At 40.8% G+C, this 17842-nt stretch overlaps 1 protein-coding gene across 1 annotated transcript in view; it reads right to left on the bottom strand.

The window, feature by feature from the left end:
• B4GALNT2 (beta-1,4-N-acetyl-galactosaminyltransferase 2 (SID blood group)) overlaps window positions 1-17842 on the bottom strand; it is a 210543-nt gene that overhangs the window by 54314 nt on the left and 138387 nt on the right. Inside the window, exon 5 of the mRNA XM_075188797.1 lies at window positions 4326-4363. Within this exon, the coding sequence (XP_075044898.1) occupies window positions 4326-4363 (38 nt within the window). The remainder of the gene's footprint in view (window positions 1-4325; window positions 4364-17842) is intronic.

The following is a 17842-nucleotide window of genomic DNA, read 5'->3' on the forward strand; positions in this document are numbered from 1 at the left end:
GATCAGAGGAGGTGACTTACAAAAAGAACTACTTAAAAAAGCTAAACAAATAAATAAAAATCTTACTTATGGGAAGCATGAGCCCACATTAATTTAAAGACTATAATAGCTACATGGCATATCTATGAGGTGTAAATTTCACTTTATATTAATGGACTACTATTGTTGTTAACTCCAATTATATGCATTTATTTGTATTCATAAAGATTATCACACGAATTCAGTTGTTTTGTACTTCAGCTAGTTATATCAATAGTTTCATAATTGTGTACCAATGATAGGAAGATGCATTCCGGATTCTATCTTATTAATTTTATCAACTTAAACCATACATTTCATGTATACATTTTTTTCCATTTTTTGAATTACCATGGAAATAATTATCATCATTATATAGATTTATTAATTAATATGGTTTTTCTTATAAATTTAATCACAATCATTTATCACTTTTTATTACAGTTTTACTTTAATATTTCAACTTTTGGGTTAAAAATAATAATGTAAAGTAAAATATAACTCCAATTTCACCTGATTTTCCCCTTTAATGAATAATGTGAAACCTCATATATTTAATAGGCACTTCATCATCATTATCTTAATGGTTATGGCCACATATTGAATTTACCACTATTTATTTTTTTAAAGTTTTCTGAATGTCAATTTGATATATGTATTGAGTGTTTTATTTTTCACATTCACTTATGCCCTTACCTATTGCTTACTGATTATAATCCATATAACGATATTCTATGGAATGTGCAATAAATCCACATCATCTAGTGTCCATGTGTACAGATAGTGTTGATTGATGACTATATGACATACGCTGATAATAGGATAATAGGAGACAAACATTTGACAAAAGAAAACTTGATAAAGATCAGTCACCATAAGGACACATGCCAAATTTATATTCGATGTGATGACTTAATATCTTGGTTCCACCTATGAATAACTAATATGATACATTTTTCCTTATTGATTCCCTTGATTACTTAATCTCTAAGATGAATGGTTTGTTTAAAAATTATGATTACCTTGCTCCTTCAATATGATACCAAACTTATTCATTCTTTGTAACCAATAGGATGAAGGAAAAGGCGGGCTTAATAACCGCAGGAAACCTGATTGGAAGTCTTCCCTGTCAATCATGACAGCTTTAGTAATGAGCGGATTAGTTATTAATATGACATCATATTGGGGGCTTGGCCATAATACTTTAAAAGGCCAATCACATCAATCACCCGGCTTTTCTTGAAAAAGTCTAATAAACGAAACGCGTGTTGAATTCTCTTTACCACTACATAATACTCTGCATAACATTCAACTCTTCGCAATCTAACCTTAAGCTGGGTACACACTACATGGTTTTCATCCAATAATCGGCTCAATCAGCCGACATACGACCGCTCGTTCAAAAGTCGGGTCAGTGTGTGTAGTGACACAATGGTCGAAAGTCTGCCCAAATGGACGATTGTTGCCTCATTTGGTTGGTCGTACCGTTTAATATTTTCGTTCCAATCTCGTTTCCGTTGTGTAGTGTGTATAAACTTCCGACCGATCCACAACAGTGAGTACGAAATTGCAATCATTGCTCACAACAGCATGGCTGTAAAAAGTAGCTAAAGGGACGTCCGCTCTTCCCTTTATCGTCCTAAACAAGGCTAGTGTGTATGCAGTCCATGGACCGAGCGATCGGACCATCGATCGCATGTAAAATCGCTTGGCATAAAAAGTTGGTTGAAATTTCTGTAGTGTGTACCTAGCTGTACTATTAACTTCTTACATAAAGTTAGATTTTGCAAGGATGTAGGTAGACTCGATCGCTAACTAGTATATCCTAATGTCCCTTTAGACCGGCATGATTATTACCATACCGATCCTAGCATTTAGACCACCTATATAGTGAGTGGTAGAAGGATATTCCTGTATTTTAGCAGATGTGGTACAAGAGCACTCATGAATGCTCTAATTATTACAACATCTGTTGCCAAGTAAGCCCAAAACATCTGAGAAATGTAATAATATATCCACACAGTATAACTTATCACTATAAGATCGTTTGAATATCATTTAGGGAAGTGAATTACTGTCAGCTAAAGAGGAGTTCACATTTGCAATTTGTGCAATGATTTAATAACTAGCTGTAGGTTCAATAGACTTCTGTTATACACTGCATACTATGCTAATAGCTTTGAAGATTAAAATATGACTAAGTGATATAATAGCTACTTTCTGTAAATCACTATAGTGTTCATATTATTAAAAAACCTTCAAGAATATTGTTCCATGTGGGTGGCTTAAACCTTTTTATCCTTATTGAGTGCCCCTCATAATAATGTGTTAAAGCAGACAATGTTATTAGTTATAATCTATTCTAGTAACTGAATTAACATTATATTAAAATTAAGCAGATATGTAATTTACACAAATTAAAGTGTTTATTAATGCAAATCATTATGGTGGCAAAACTATTTCAGGGCAAATTGCAATTTTTTATTCACTTCTATATTCCCATTTTTAAAATCACATTACCAAAAACACTATTGTTTTTACCTTTATTGCAGAGTTTTTCAAGAACCAGGAAATCCTTCTATATTTTAATGAATATCAATATAACTTAATAATTTTAATTGAACATTCCAGAGTACACCAATATACGCATCTTGCTTCTTCTTTATCCAATAATTATCACCATTGAAAAATATGACCACTGCTAGCCAAATGCCCATTAGTAATTTGTTAATTCCCCTTTCTATTTTCCAGTTCAACAACCAAAATGTTCACTTTTGGGGGGTCACAAACAAATCAAGCACTTCAGCCACAAAAGTTTATTTCCCAGTCCCTGTAGTTTCAATTTCAGTGATGTATGCCCTCCATAGTAAGGAGGTCAGGAGTACCAACCCAGGTACACTAATAATGGGGTACACTAACAGCGTCAGTTAACCAGAAGAAACCCGGTTATGGATGCCGATATAGGAGTTCAATGGTGGCAGCATTTGTAAGCCCCTCCTACTGCGGCAAGAGGGAGCATTTGAGATAACGAAAGGGAACGGTGGCAAAGTAAGCCCAGCCGGTTCACAGCAACAACAGACAGGGTGGCAAAGGCGGTCCATCCTGTCACAATGTCATTTTCAGTATTCAGCAATGGCATGTAGATAATTTATGCACACTGCTGTGTCACTATGTTTCAAAGGGATTATGTCTTTTATTAACCTGTCATGTATTTGTGCAACTGCTCTGCACTAATTTTAGCTAGTTAGCTCGCTGCTGCCTTTTGGCCAAAATTGGTGAAAATTTGGACAGTTATGAAGAGATCATTATAAAATAGTCTGTGAATGACTGTAAATAAATGTTAATGCTATAAATAATATTGTAGGAACAAAATCAGCTCAAATCACATGATTTTAACTATTTTCTCAATTTTTTAATAAATCTAGATCTAAAAACAAAAACACAGGAGGATTTTTGGGCAAAACCAGAACCAAAACCCACAGATGGGGTCAGCGGAAATCTCTATAATTTTTCGGTGTAAACTGTAGTGTTTTGACACACAGCTATTCATCCTGGCCAAATATGTAGTCCTACGACTAAACTCAGAGATAACAAGAGTCATGGACTTGCACAAACCACCTTAGGTCTGTGGCTTTATATAACCCTGGTTAAATACCAATATCAACGATGACCAATAAAAGAACGAGGATACAGTTTCTGGGCAGCACGGTGGCTCAGAGTTTAGCACTTTTGTCCCACAGAGCTGGGGTCATCTGTGGCCTTATCTGTGTGGAGTTTGTATATTCTCCATGCGGCTGCGTGGACTACCTCCGGGTGCTCCGGTTTCCTCTCACACTCCAAAAACATACTCGTAGGTTAATTGAATACTATCAAATTGACCTGTGTGTGTGTGTGTGTGCGCGCATGTATGTATATATGTATGTATGTATGTATGTATGTATGTATGTGTATGTTAGGGAATTTAGATTGTATGCTCCATTGGGGCAGGGACTGAGCAAGTCCTCTGTACAGCGCTGAGGAATTAGTGGCGCTATAAAAATAAAAATTATAATGATGAGGCTCCCGTGGATCCAGGTACCACAGAGTCACGTGGCGTGTGTTTATAGCAAGGTATGCTGAATAAGTAGCAAGGTGTTAGCAAGGTGGAGCAAAAAGTCAAGAAGAAGAGCAAAATGCGTGTGTGCGCAAGAGTAAGAAATAGTGTGCGAGAAAGTAGAAAGAGGAGGAGATAGAGAACAAATGTGGGATTATGATATTATGTCATTGGGATTATTTATAAAGGTATTAAGCATTGTCCTGCATCATACCTCATAGTTCTGTTTGTCTGTTGCTTTAACACTCAGCCCTAAAACAGAGAACAAAGAAATGACAAAATGTAATTGTTAGTTTTTGATAAACCTTGAGATGCATTGATCAACTTTAGCTCACAGATCACTAGGGAAACTTACCACAAATGTCCTTTAGGCAATTTTTAATTATTTTTTTATTGTTTTTTAGTGGTGGGGGACTCAAGAAAGCATTTTTTACTGATTACATCACAAGCCTCAATCAGTTTTTCTGATCACATGTGTAGATCCCTCCCCCCCCCCCTTTCCCCGGCACTGTGGAGCCTCTTTTTGGGATTGTGACTATTATCACAGTGAAATAGAAAGCCCAAAATGAGACTCCATGTTGCAGGTGCTGGCCCACACACATTTTCAGAAGAGCAGAGCAGGGGTCTACAGAGCAGATGAGCACGTGTTACAGGTGTGTGCATGGGATATGGACCAAAATTTTACAAGCACATTTCAATAAGCTTACATAATGCAACCTTTAGATGAACAAGTTTTTTAAGATGTTACTCCAATTTTACTATAGCCTGTCTAAGATTTTAAACATGTATTGGGAAGTAAACCCTCTTAAAATCTATAGAGAAAGACGGACCTTTTTAAATATGTAGCGAGACTGTGCTAGGATAAGTATTTCCTGGTTTCTAATTAGCTACTCGGAGAGTGAATTATTAAGGGAAGCATGCTGGACACAATGGGCCTGAGTCTTGAAGGAGAGTACGGCAAAAAAAAAAAGAGTAAATTTGATCCTAGACAAACAAGGTTACAATGCAAGGGGTGCAAATTAGTTTTTCATGTAGCACACAAATACTTGATAAACTTGAAATTTCAGTGTAAAAATAAAACTAATCAAGAAAATGCCTTAACACAAATATATATCTTTTTCCACATTTCAAATTTGCCTCCCCCTTCAATGCAACATGGTTTTAAAAAGGTGCAAAGTTACTCCTTTTTTTTGCTTTGCTCTCCTTAATGACCTATTGTGTGTTCCTTTTTTTTTTTTAAATGCAATGGAAATCGAGTATATGCACACCCGAATTAAAAAAACAGCAGATACGAAGATAGATGTGGTGATTAATATGGATGTAGCATTGCTCTGCTCTACTACACAAGACTCTGCAGGATACGTCCAATACCTATGTGGAATATAAACTTACAGAAGAATGGACAGGAGAAAAAATATATATTTAATTAATGGGGCATTCCGTTGTCACAGGTGGGACACTTGTACTGAGGTTCTTATCAGAAGAGGCTCTCTCTCATATTATGAAGTATATTTACATTATTATGGTAGCTTACATAGAGTGTGCAGGGTTTTATAAGATGTGTATGGTAACACTATATTTGCACCGTTACATATGGCGTTATTGATTTTCAAACTTGTGTCACGGGTGGGACACAAAGTAGAAATACCTTCTCAGATAGAGAGTAATTTTATACACTCTCTGAATGTACAGGTGGGATAAAATTTATAATTTTCCCATTGTGAAGTAAGAACTTTGATAGAATATGTTAGAAAAAAACCAAGAAGCGAATATTTATACAAAATAATGATTTTTATTTTGTTTACTTCACGGGTGAGACACAGTGCAAAATAATACTCAGTAACACCCAATTTATGTATGTAAAACAAAAACAGTGCACTTCTATTGCTATACAATCATCTTTTGTCATTTAACATGTTAATCTTATTACAAAAATTATTCTTTTGAGTGCAAATTTTTTTGCTTTTACATTTCACTTTTAACCTTTTTGAAACACATCTACCATAGCAGAAAACTCCAATTAAAGCACTCTGTTTAAAAAGGCAAGTTTATGTATAGTATTTAACACATGTCCCCCTCTGCCCAGCAGCTTTAGGCACATATGCCCTCTACGCAAACACATCACTCCTTTCTCTTACCTTTTTCTCCACTGCACAGCACACAGGCACATGAAGATATCAAGCCAGCCCACCTGCACTGTGTGTCATGTGACTGCAGCAGTCAAATGACCTGCTGATATCACAGTGACCGGGATCTAGCTACTACCTAGTGGAGATGGATGCAGCCTGTGCGGTCCCTGCATAGACTGTCACGGAGCATAGCATGCAACTTAACACACTATACAGGGATCGCATAGACTGCCTGCCCAACACCCCCCTCCCAGGAAGCAAAACAAACATAAAAACAAGAAAATAAAATTAATAAAAAAAACGAAAAATAAATAAATCTAGCTAGTCTGCAGTGTAGGCCCAAGCCCCGGTAATGAGTACCCGCCCCCACCTTTTCAGCACCCCTGCACATACAGTATTATTTATGTTGATTATACGTACAAAATCGCAGTTTACATCCCTTAATGAACTGGGCCCTGAGTGATCTAGTTACTGAAGAAGTTCCACTTTCAACTGTTAAAATTGGCAGTCTTACACCTTTCTCAGCCAGCTCAAAAACTAAATTTCAAAATCTGTCTGTCTTTTTTTTTATATCATAATTTTTATTGAACTATTACATTTAAAACATACATATCAATAAAGAAAAACATACACATTCCATGGTATTATTTTAAAAAATGAAAAAAAGGAAAAAAAATCAATAAAACAATGTGAATCCATATACCATTCACTAAAATTCAAAATGCAAGTTAACTTTATATTATTGTAAAATTTCTGATCAGGTGTTATTACTCCAATGTAGTCTCATTACAACCCTTTGTTCACTAATCAATAGGCAAATCATTATTTTGAACTTTATTCTTATACCATTCTGTATTTCTAAAGCAATTATATATTGATCTTTTAGCTTCATTCGTAAGTGAATTTACTAGAGATGGGCCGGCTCGGTTCCCAGAGATCCGAATTCATCCGGATTTAGGCTATCCGAGTACCGAGCCGAGCACGCTCGGTACTCTCCCGCCCATTCGGATTCGAAATAGAGGCAAAACGTCATTGTGACGGATTCGTATTTCTGAGCTCGGTTCTCGCGAGTTTTGAAAAGCATAAATACCAGCCTCCACAGCAATCCATCGCCATTTGACAGAGGGAGAAAGCAGGGTTAGGTCACACTGGCTAGATCAGCGCAGGGACAGATCAGTATTTGGACACATTATTGTTTGTATGCAATACCATTGTCATCTTAATACCAGTTGTTACAGCAGTAAGCGGAGGATAGAGGAGGGTTTTTTGTGCAGTTTCTGGCACTCCAAGTGCTTTTGGGGTGTCCCCGCTTCTTTTGCATTAATATTTCTGTCTGTCAAACGTCCTGTTTGTCAGCAGTCTAAAAAAATTATATTTAGCACTCCCAAGTGCTTTTGGGGTGTCCCCCATTCTTTTGCATTAATATTTCTGGCTGTTAACGGTCATATTTGTCAGCAGTATCTAAAACAATTTGTAGCACTACAAGTGCTTTGGGCTCATAATGGATTCAAAGCACTCCACATATAAGCAGAATCAGCAACCAGGTTCTGTCACCAGTCCTGATGGCAGTGTTCCCAGTACGTCATCTGGGAAAGGCGATGTCACACTACACAGTCTTTTGAAATCAGTCAAAAAAACACACACCAAAGAAAAATTTACCATGTTGAAGCGAAAAAGAAGTGTAACTGAGGAAAAGTTAAGTGCCGATAAAAATTTTTTGCCAACATGCCATTCTACACACGCAGTGGCAAAAAGAGAATGAGGCCTTCACCTTTGTCTATTAGTGGCAGATCCAAAAATGATACCGAGCCTACAAGTGGTGCACAACTACTGATACGCGTCAAAGCCGAGCTGCAAGATAACAGTAAGGCATTAGAGGATAATGCTTGCTCAGAATCAGAAATGCCACCAATCCCTGTGAAGAGTCCATCCAACAGTGGGATGTCTAATCGTGAGCATTCTGTTAGTGTACCCATAAAGAGGGGCCCTTTCAGCAGTTCTGCTGATGTGTGCCTGAACAGCCCGAGTGTAGCCGGTGATACACAAATTGAGGATGCCACTGTCAGAATTACTCTGTGGAATTGATGAGACCTGCCAGCAGTTGGCGCTACCGAGTACTGAGGCGCGGAGTCTAACACGCCCCTGGTTTTCTCCAGGAACCCCCGCAAGGAGGTATGGACTTCGCTGCAAGGGACGCGCAGGTCGCGGCCCTCAGTATCAGTCAGCTGGCGAGGTAACAATTGAGGCAGCGGTGACAGCCCACCAGGATGCAGGATGGAAGAGTAGTCAACAAACTCGAAGTCTGGGAACTGGTCTACGGTGACGATCTTTGTAGCATCGGGAGGATTCCAATAATTTGGACTTCGCCTGAGACCATATTTGAGAAAAGTCCTGAATGAGATTCTGCACGGCCGGAAGCACTGATCCAAGTAGGGAAAGTTCAGGAAGGAGAGGGTGAAACCCATAGGTAAGAAAAATGGAGACGAACCAGTAGATACATGCACCTGGTTATTATGAGCAAATTCTGCCCAACACAAGAAACGACTCCATTCAGCCTGATTACCCAAAGAGTAGGTCCTGAGAAATTGTTCCAAGTCTTGGTTGACCCTCTCCGTTTGGCCGTTGGTTTGAGGGTGGTACCCTGAGGCAAAATTTAGATTGACCCCCAACTTTTTGCAGAATGATCTCCAGAACTTAGACACGAACTGTACTCCTCTATCCGAGATAATATCCTGGGGAGAGCCGTGAAGACGGAAAATCTCCTTGATGAAGAGGTTAGCAAGGATAGAAGCCGAAGGAAGTCCCTTGAGAGGTATGAAATGTGCCAACTTGGAAAATCTATCCACTACCACCCAGATAGTATTGGATCCATGACTAGCTGGTAAATCGGTGACGAAATCCATAGAAATACTAGTCCATGGTCTCTCTGGAATAGGAAGTGGTACCAAGGGTCCTGCAGGAGACTGCCTAGGTGTCTTGTGTCTGGCACAGATTCCACAAGCGGCAACATAGGCCTTAACGTCCACCCGGATAGAGGGCCACCAATAATGCCTAGAAATCAATGAGAAGGTCTTCTTGACACCCGCATGCCCGGCAAACAGAGAATCATGGGCCCACTTGAGAGCCTTAGGTCGAAGCCTGGAAGTGAGAAAGGAGCGACCCGAAGGAGGAACCTTGGTTGAGGTTCTGGTGAGGGCCACAATGGTAGTAGGGTCCAAGTTGGTTCTGGGGGTGAGGGCGAGTTGAAGATCTCTATCATCAAATGACCGGGAGAGAGCATCTGCCCTGATATTCTTAACACCAGGTCGAAAGGTCAAAATGAGACAGGTGGAGCACTAAATTTGGTTACTTTATGCCCAAAAACATTGATTTTTCAACAAAATAGCAAAACAAAACCAAACAAAACCAAAACCAAAACACGCAATAGCGGTTTGGCAAAACCAAAACACGACGGTAATCCAGATCCAAAACCAAAACCAAAACCAAGATACGGGGGTCAGTGAGCATCTCTAGAATTTACATAAAACTTTCCCATATATTAAATAAATTGTTAACCTGTTTCTCTTTGTATATTGATGCCTTAATCCAATCCATCTTAAATACATATGCCAATTTATCTTTGAATAACATTAAGGAAGGAGGTTGAGATTGCATCCAAAGTTGCATCCATACTTTTTTGCAACTGCTGAAATAACATTTAAAAGATGTATCCAAAATCCCCAGTACCGCCCATTTGGGGGATAAGGGTACATAATTTACTAACTCTTCCATGACATATTCTTTAATTTTAATCCAAAATCGCTTATATATACATATGTTATGTGCGTATTGTCACTAACCAATAACGATTGTCGAACCTCGAGTTGTGTTTCCAAAGCACAGAGATTTATTCGCAAATAATAGAATATATATATATTCAAGCGAAGTAATAGTAAATACAGCCGTTACTTATTGCAGGCGCTCTGGATCCAGTGCAGTCATTCAATCCTGAAGTCTGGGGACAAGATTTCTGCACTCTGGATCACAAGCTGCTGCTTATATACACAATCAAATACAGTAATACAATGAAGATGGTATAGCTTGCATCTATTGGTCCGGGTCTCAGGAGTGTCCAAGGGGTCGGCAATCATTGGCTGGTTCATCCTAAGAAATCCAAAGGAGGGGGTCATCTCTGCAGGGGGTATGCTCTGCTCTTCCCGCCAGGATTTCTTAGTCTTAAGTAGTTCATAATTCCCTATCATTCATAACTTGCGTATGCACTCTGCGATTCCCTCGCAGAGTGAACCAAACAGTAGGATATGTAACAAGGTTCATTATGATACCACTCATGATGTTATTCCTTTAACCCGTTCCGTGTATTTCACTAATATGCATGTAACTCTGATATAACATATAAATACTACTATATTTCGACATAACTGACTATGTGTTGCAACTACCATTAATGTGTACTATTTTATAAGTATGCGTGTTTGTGCGAATGTATGGTAAAAGACCAATTACTGTTGCTGCCACGTGTAGTGGATGCGTACGCCCTTTCACGCTGTAGCATGCCCTCGTACGTCGATGCGTACCATACGCATCTTTTCAAACAAAGACAACCAAGTTTGCTAGACTTTAATTGAAATGACTTTATCCAATTTGGTGACTTCGACAGTTCCACCCTTTGATAGTGTAATAAACTATCACCCAATCACCGTTTCAAGTTCAGGATTATACAATACTTCTTCACAGACCATGATCTCGGTATCTGGTACCACCCTTTCAGTCTCTTTCTCAGTGTCACTCCTATGAGACCATTTTCCACACTTCAACACAGTAGGAACACATTTGATAACTAAACCAATTGCTAAGATGACACCCAGTATAAGGAGAAGGAGCTTACCTACACTCGCAATCATTTCCTGTACCCACTCCCCCAGACCGGAGAACCATTTTGCTGGGTTCAACCATGAGAACCAACCCGCCACCTTTTCCCCGACCTCATATAACGAAGAATTATGGCTCTTTCCAAATTCACATTTCAGCTGCAAAATTTCATCCATCTTCCGGTCTATAACCTCTTTAGGGTCATCAGTATTATTAGTAATGTACGTGCAACATTTGACACCTAACTGGGTGGCCAGTGTCACACAGTACCCACCAGTAATAGAGGTGAGATAATTTAGTACCAGTCTATGTTGCACCAACTCCTTTTTGTACGCTTGTTGCTCCCTTCCAGTATACCTGAAAGTGTCATCATACATCTCGGTGATATTATCTATTAATTTAGCTAGGTCTTGGATATATTTAAAGTTTAATGTTCCCCGAGCGGTCCTGGTGAGATCTAGAGCAACCATAACTTGGAAACCAGCAGTTTCACTAATCAATTTTGTAGCTATGGGTTCCTCACCAGGAATCATATTTCTCTTGCCACGGTGTTCATACTGTGTGTGTATGTATGGTGGTGATGTAGTCTTGTGAATATCTACCATTTCTTCATGAGTAATAGTCATGATTTCAGGAACCAGTTTAGCTAGGAAACACATGCCCTTGGAACTCGGAGTTACTCAGGAATAAGCTTTTCTTCCACAAACAAAATACACATCCTCAGGGAGAACATAAGGAACAGTATGCCCATGAATTATATCACACAGAGTTTTGATAAAACTACCCATGCCTAGTGTCTCCATCTGCTCTAGACACGTGTCGGCATTAATGACATTTTCACATTTATCTGTAGAGACTTTTCCAATGGATACCTTCATATGTTTGGTTATACGCCCTAATTTGTGACCTCCATCAACATTCCTGCCTAGTAGTGACCTTGTTAGTCTTCCTCTAAAATGAGTGTGGCGAGCCATTGTCTGATCTGATAGGTCAGCCTCCCAATTCTCCAGGCGCTTTGCATGAGATATGTTTAGGCACAGCAAAGATCTGCCTATGGAGTATTGTCGAAGCGTCAGACTAGGGGACCTAGTATTATTGTACCTCCCTTCTATGGGCCTCCCACCCCTTAATTCGAGTACTTCGGATATGTTTAGAGGGAATGGCACTAGTCCTATGTTATGCTGCCCTTGAGGCACGTGAGAGCACACCCAACACTCGGTTTGGTTTAGCACCTTACCCACCAGGAAGTGATAATCCTCCAAAGGATGCCCGCCTATATTCAGAGTACTGGAGGACTGGCATCGTTGGATGCATCTCTCTTCAACTAGGGAGTCGCAGAACTTGCAGATACAATACTCATCAGACAATAGCCCCTCACACTGCCTCCGAGTTCCTGAGCTAGCAGACCTTTTCATAACCCCTGGACCAAGTTTGATAATGGGCTGTTCAGAGTATCCTATTAACTTTTCTTCGGCCTCCATTTCATCCGTATCACTCCCAGAACTCTCCTCCGTCCTCCATCCTACTTCACAAAAATAGAATGTCCTAGAAAAAGTAAAAACAAGGAAAATCCTGGAACAAAAGAAAAACAAAAACCGCCACTCCATCGCTGGAAAGATAGTTCTGAGGCAACGTCTCTGGTTCAGGTGTCTCAACTGCAGGCTTTAGGTCTCCCGGAACAGGCTCACAAGTGACAGCTCTATGTCGTCGGTCTGAGTTTTGTCTTGCACTTTCTCCGGATTATGGACTCTCCTGCAGTGGGTGGAATGGACCCAAGTGTCTCTCTCTGCAACCTTCAGTGATGTAGTACTGGTCAGCAGCACTTGGTACGGGCCTTCCCAACGGTCTGTTAAACAACCTGAACGTAAGAAATTGCGGATCATAACATAGTCTCCAGGTTCAACATCATGACAGTTCGTCTCTGGCATACCAGGTGACAGCATTTTTAGTTTTTGTTGTTGTTGTTTCAGCTGTCTACTCATTCTTATAAGATATTGTACAGTCACTTCATTATTACACTTTAAGTCGTCTTGTGGACTCACGATCAAATGAGGTTGTCGTCCGAACAGTATCTCAAAGGGGGACAGATTAAGAGGAGGTCTAGGAGTGGTTCGAATGCTATGGAGGACCAACGGCAAAGCCTCAGGCCATGCCAACCCAGTTTCAGCCATTATCTTACCCAGTTTGTTCTTTATAGTACCATTTACTCTCTCCACCTTACCACTGGCTTGTGGTCGGTAAGGGGTGTGAAGTCTGCTACTGATTCCCATGAGTTTACACATATTTTGGAAGACATCACCAGTAAAATGGGTACCCCTATCACTTTCAATGATTCTAAGGATACCGAACCTACACACAAAGTCTTGTACAATTTTCTTTGCAGTGAACACAGCAGTATTAGTGGCTGCCGGATATGCTTCTACCCAACCGGAAAACACATCAATACACACTAACACATACTTTAGATTCCTGCACGGTGGTAATAGTCAATTTGTATTACCTGAAAAGGTCCGTCTGTAGGAGGGATGTGGGATGGCTCAGTTGGAATAGTTTTCCCAACATTTTTCCTCAAACAAGTAAGACATGACATTGCTTTCTTACCAGCTTGAGAGGAAAATCCGGGAGCACACCAGTATGCTCTCACCAGTTTGCACATACCTTCTTTACCCAGGTGAGTCAGGCCGTGTGCTGCTTCAGCCAGGCTTGGATAGTACGTTCGGGGAGCTACAGGCTTACCTTGTCCATCCCTCCAGAGTCCTGAGGACTCTTGACCACATCCCTTCGCCTTCCAGACCGCCTTCTCCTGCAGGGAACACAAATCTTGCATTTCAATTAATTTCTGCGTGTCTAATGTCTGAAAAACCATCATAGTCTCGGTCGATACAGTCATAGGTTGCCCTGCTGCCCATTTAGCAGCTTCGTCTGCCCTGTTGTTGCCCAATGACACTGGGTCTTCTTCAAAGGTATGGGCTTTGCACTTTATGATGGCTACTGTTCTGGGTAACTGTATCGCTGTCAGAAGTCCTTTTATGTGTTGTGAGTGTGCTACTGGTGTACCTGCTGCTGTCGTAAAGTTTCTAAGACGCCAAAGGGCCCCAAAATCGTGCACTACCCCGAAGGCGTACCTAGAGTCAGTATATATATTGGCTGATTTACCCTCTGCCAATTCACACGCTCTCCTTAGTGCTACTAGTTCCGCCACCTGGGCTGAGTGAGGTGGGCCAAGGGGTTCAGCTTCTACCACATCCTGGTCGTCTACAACAGCGTAACCAGTACATAGCTTTCCTGTCTCTGTCTGTCTATGGCAACTTCCGTCTGTATAAAACGTAAAATCTACATTTTCTAAGGGGGTGTCACGTATGTCGGGCCTTGCAGTAAAGGTCTGATTCAGGTGTTCCATACAGTCATGCGTGTCAGTATTCTTGCCTAATTCATCATCAACCAGGGTCTCCTCACCTCCCACCCTTTGTGTCTCTAGAGACACATATGGAAGGTCTGTAGCTGGATTTAAGGTGCTACATCGTTTGATGGTGATGTTTGAGGGTGCCATCAGGGCTAGTTCCCACTTTGTGAATCTAGCTGAAGAAACATGTCTGGTTTGGGCTAAATTTAACAGAGCTGATACAGCATGGGGTGTATAGATAGTTGAATTATGTCCTAATACTACGTCCTCGCTCTTACTCACCAGAAGGGCCACTGCTGCTACACTTCTGAGACATGTTGGGAGTGATCTTGCCACATTGTCTAATTGTGCACTGTAGTATGCTACCGGTCTGCTAGCGTCACCATGTTTCTGTGCGAGGACACCTGCTGCACAACCATCAGCTTCTGTACAAAATAGCTCAAAAGGCTTTTCATAATCAGGTATTCCCAATGCAGGTGCTCTAGTCAGACTATCTTTAAGATTAAAGAACGCTTGCTCTGACTCTTCTGTGTGTACAACACGTTCTGGTTTTGAGGAAGAGACTAGCTCCTGCAATGGTAATGCCAGAATAGAAAAGCCTGGGATCCAGGACCTAGAGTATCCACACATCCCCAAGAAAGTACAAATCTGCTTCTGGCTCTGCGGCAGGGTCATGTGTTGTATGGCCTCAATTCTGTCGGTTGTCAGGTGTCTTAGCCCCTTAGTGAGGCAATGTCCTAAGTATTTGACCTTAGTCTGACATGGCTGTAATTTATCCTTTGCCACCTTGTGCCCTGTTTGTGAAAGATGAAGCAACAACAATTTAGTATCATGCAAACATGACATAAAAGAATCAGAGCACAACAACAAATCGTCCACATATTGAATTAGAACAGACCCATTGTGGGGTTGAAAGGATTGCAAACAGTCATGTAAGGCTTGGGGGAAAATACTGGGGCTGTCAATGAACCCCTGGGGTAGTCTGGTCCATGTATATTGCACTCCCCTGTAGGAGAATGCAAAAAGGTATTGACAGTCAGGGTGAAAAGGGACTGAGAAGAAAGCAGAACATATATCAATGACAGTAAAATGACTGGCAGACGGTGGAATCTGCATGAGGATGACAGCTGGATTCGGCACTACGGGGAATTGGCTCTAAACAACTTTTTTAATTCCCCTTAAGTCCTGGACTAATCTATAGCCCCTCCCCCCATTCTTCTTCACAGGGAAAATGGGACTATTTGCTGTACTGGCTGTACGAATTAAAATCCCTTGTTGTAACAGCCTCTCAATAACAGGATATACCCCTAGTTCCACCTCCGGTTTTAATGGATACTGTGGGATTTTTGGAGCTATCCTACCACTTTTTAGATTGACCATGACAGGGGCTACGTTTGCCATCAGTCCAGTGTCCTGTCCATCTCTGGTCCATAGGGAACCTGGTATTTCCAGCAACATCCCCTTTACTTGAGATGGACTTTGTTCTATAACAGGAGAGTGTAACATTAACCTTTGAGGGGTGTCCAATATGTCCTGTACCTCATGTGCAACCTTCTCGGGTATATCTAGGAACACACCATCTAAAGTACAGTATATGACACATCCCATTTTACATAACAAGTCTCTCCCTAGCAAGTTAGTAGGAGCCGCTGCAGCTAAGAGAAACAAATTCTTAGTATGCAGAGGGCCGATAGTAACTTCAGCGGGTTTAGTTAGAGGATAACGTAACACTTTTCCCATTACCCCCATAGCTGGAATAGTTTTACTGGTCACCTGTAGATTGAAAGGAGAGGTTATCACAGATCGGGCCGCCCCTGTATCTACAAGAAAGGTTTGTTTCCTACCAGCTATGTCAACTATCATTGTTGGTTCTTCACTCTGACTCTCAGTTAACCTCACTGGCTGTAGACTACAGGTATGACCTGACCCCTAGCGCTGACTATTGATTTCCCGTGCAGCATTTGCTGCCGTAATATGCGCGGGTAGATGTGAGTCTTCTAGTCTATGTGAATCCCTCCTTGGAGGATATCTATGTGACCCACCCCTATGTGTATTTAGTCTTTCCTTTTTACAATCTCTCCTGTAATGTCCTTCCTCGTTACAGTTGAAACTTTAGGTTTCCTGTTATATGGGTTGTATGCTGGTGGTCGTGTATGCACCCCTTCTAGAGCCTGTATACTTACCGTCATTAACTTATCACTTTTCTCTTCCCTTTTTCTAAAAAGGTTCTTGTCATGCTCCACAGCAGACTCCCTAAAAGTCTACCGTGACGCCTCTCCAATTAGGTAATGTGGTTTGTACCCTCGTCTTTAAATTTTCTCTAAGGCCGTCCATCAGTACTCCTACAGCTACCTCTCTGTGATGTGGATCCTCACTTATGTTGGATATCCCAGTAAATCGTGCGATCGCTGTTATAGCTCTAGCAAAGTAATCTGAGGCAGTTTCACTATCCTTTTGTTTAATGGTGAAAATCTTACTCCAATTTACTACTACTGGAAAACAGATGGCTAAGTGTTTGACAATTTGCTCTATATTCCATTGGTTAATCTCATCAGTCAAGGTGTCATCTTCCTCCAACAAACAATCTTCAATAAATTTTTGTATGTTAGTATTGGGAGGAAGACACGCCCTCAACACTACCCGCCAATCCTTACTGGTTGGTTCGTGAGCATTCCCTAAATCTTTAACAAATTTCTGACATTTAGCTAACTCCTTTCTAGGGTCTGGGAACTCAGTCATAATGGAACGTAATTCTGATCTAGTCCAGGGACAATGCATTGTAACATTTCTTAAAGGAACTACACCATCCTTATCCGGTTTCCCATTGGGAACTGATATTGTGCGGACTGGGAACGCACGCTCTGGTACACTGACTTCAGGGGACACTACAGGATTTACTGGTCCTAGGTTTAGAACGCTTTCACTTCTAGTGATCACGCTACTCTCACCTATCTCAGCCATTTTCTCAAACTTGCGCTGAGCCTCTAGTACACTAACAGCATGGGCAATGGCCGAAATCACAGTGGGTTCATCTTCATTTTCAGATACACTTGATTGAAACTGGCTTAAAACAGGGTACAATTTAGCAATCTTTCTATTTTCAGTTTTAACAACGGCTGTACTTACCCCTCCCACCACATAAGGTGGCGGGGGCGCGCTTGCGCTGAGTTCGCCACGCTTCTCAACGGTTACATCCGCCTTGCGCGCGCTTTTCGCCACGCCTACTTCATTCTCTGCTCTGCCACGTGTTACCTTCCATTTGCCACAATTTTAAACAATCATTATGTCTATTTCTCTTTTTCGTTGACTTGATCAACCATATTTTATCTT

Source organism: Mixophyes fleayi, chromosome 10 (assembly GCF_038048845.1).
Source record: "Mixophyes fleayi isolate aMixFle1 chromosome 10, aMixFle1.hap1, whole genome shotgun sequence".
Lineage (NCBI taxonomy): Eukaryota > Metazoa > Chordata > Amphibia > Anura > Limnodynastidae > Mixophyes > Mixophyes fleayi.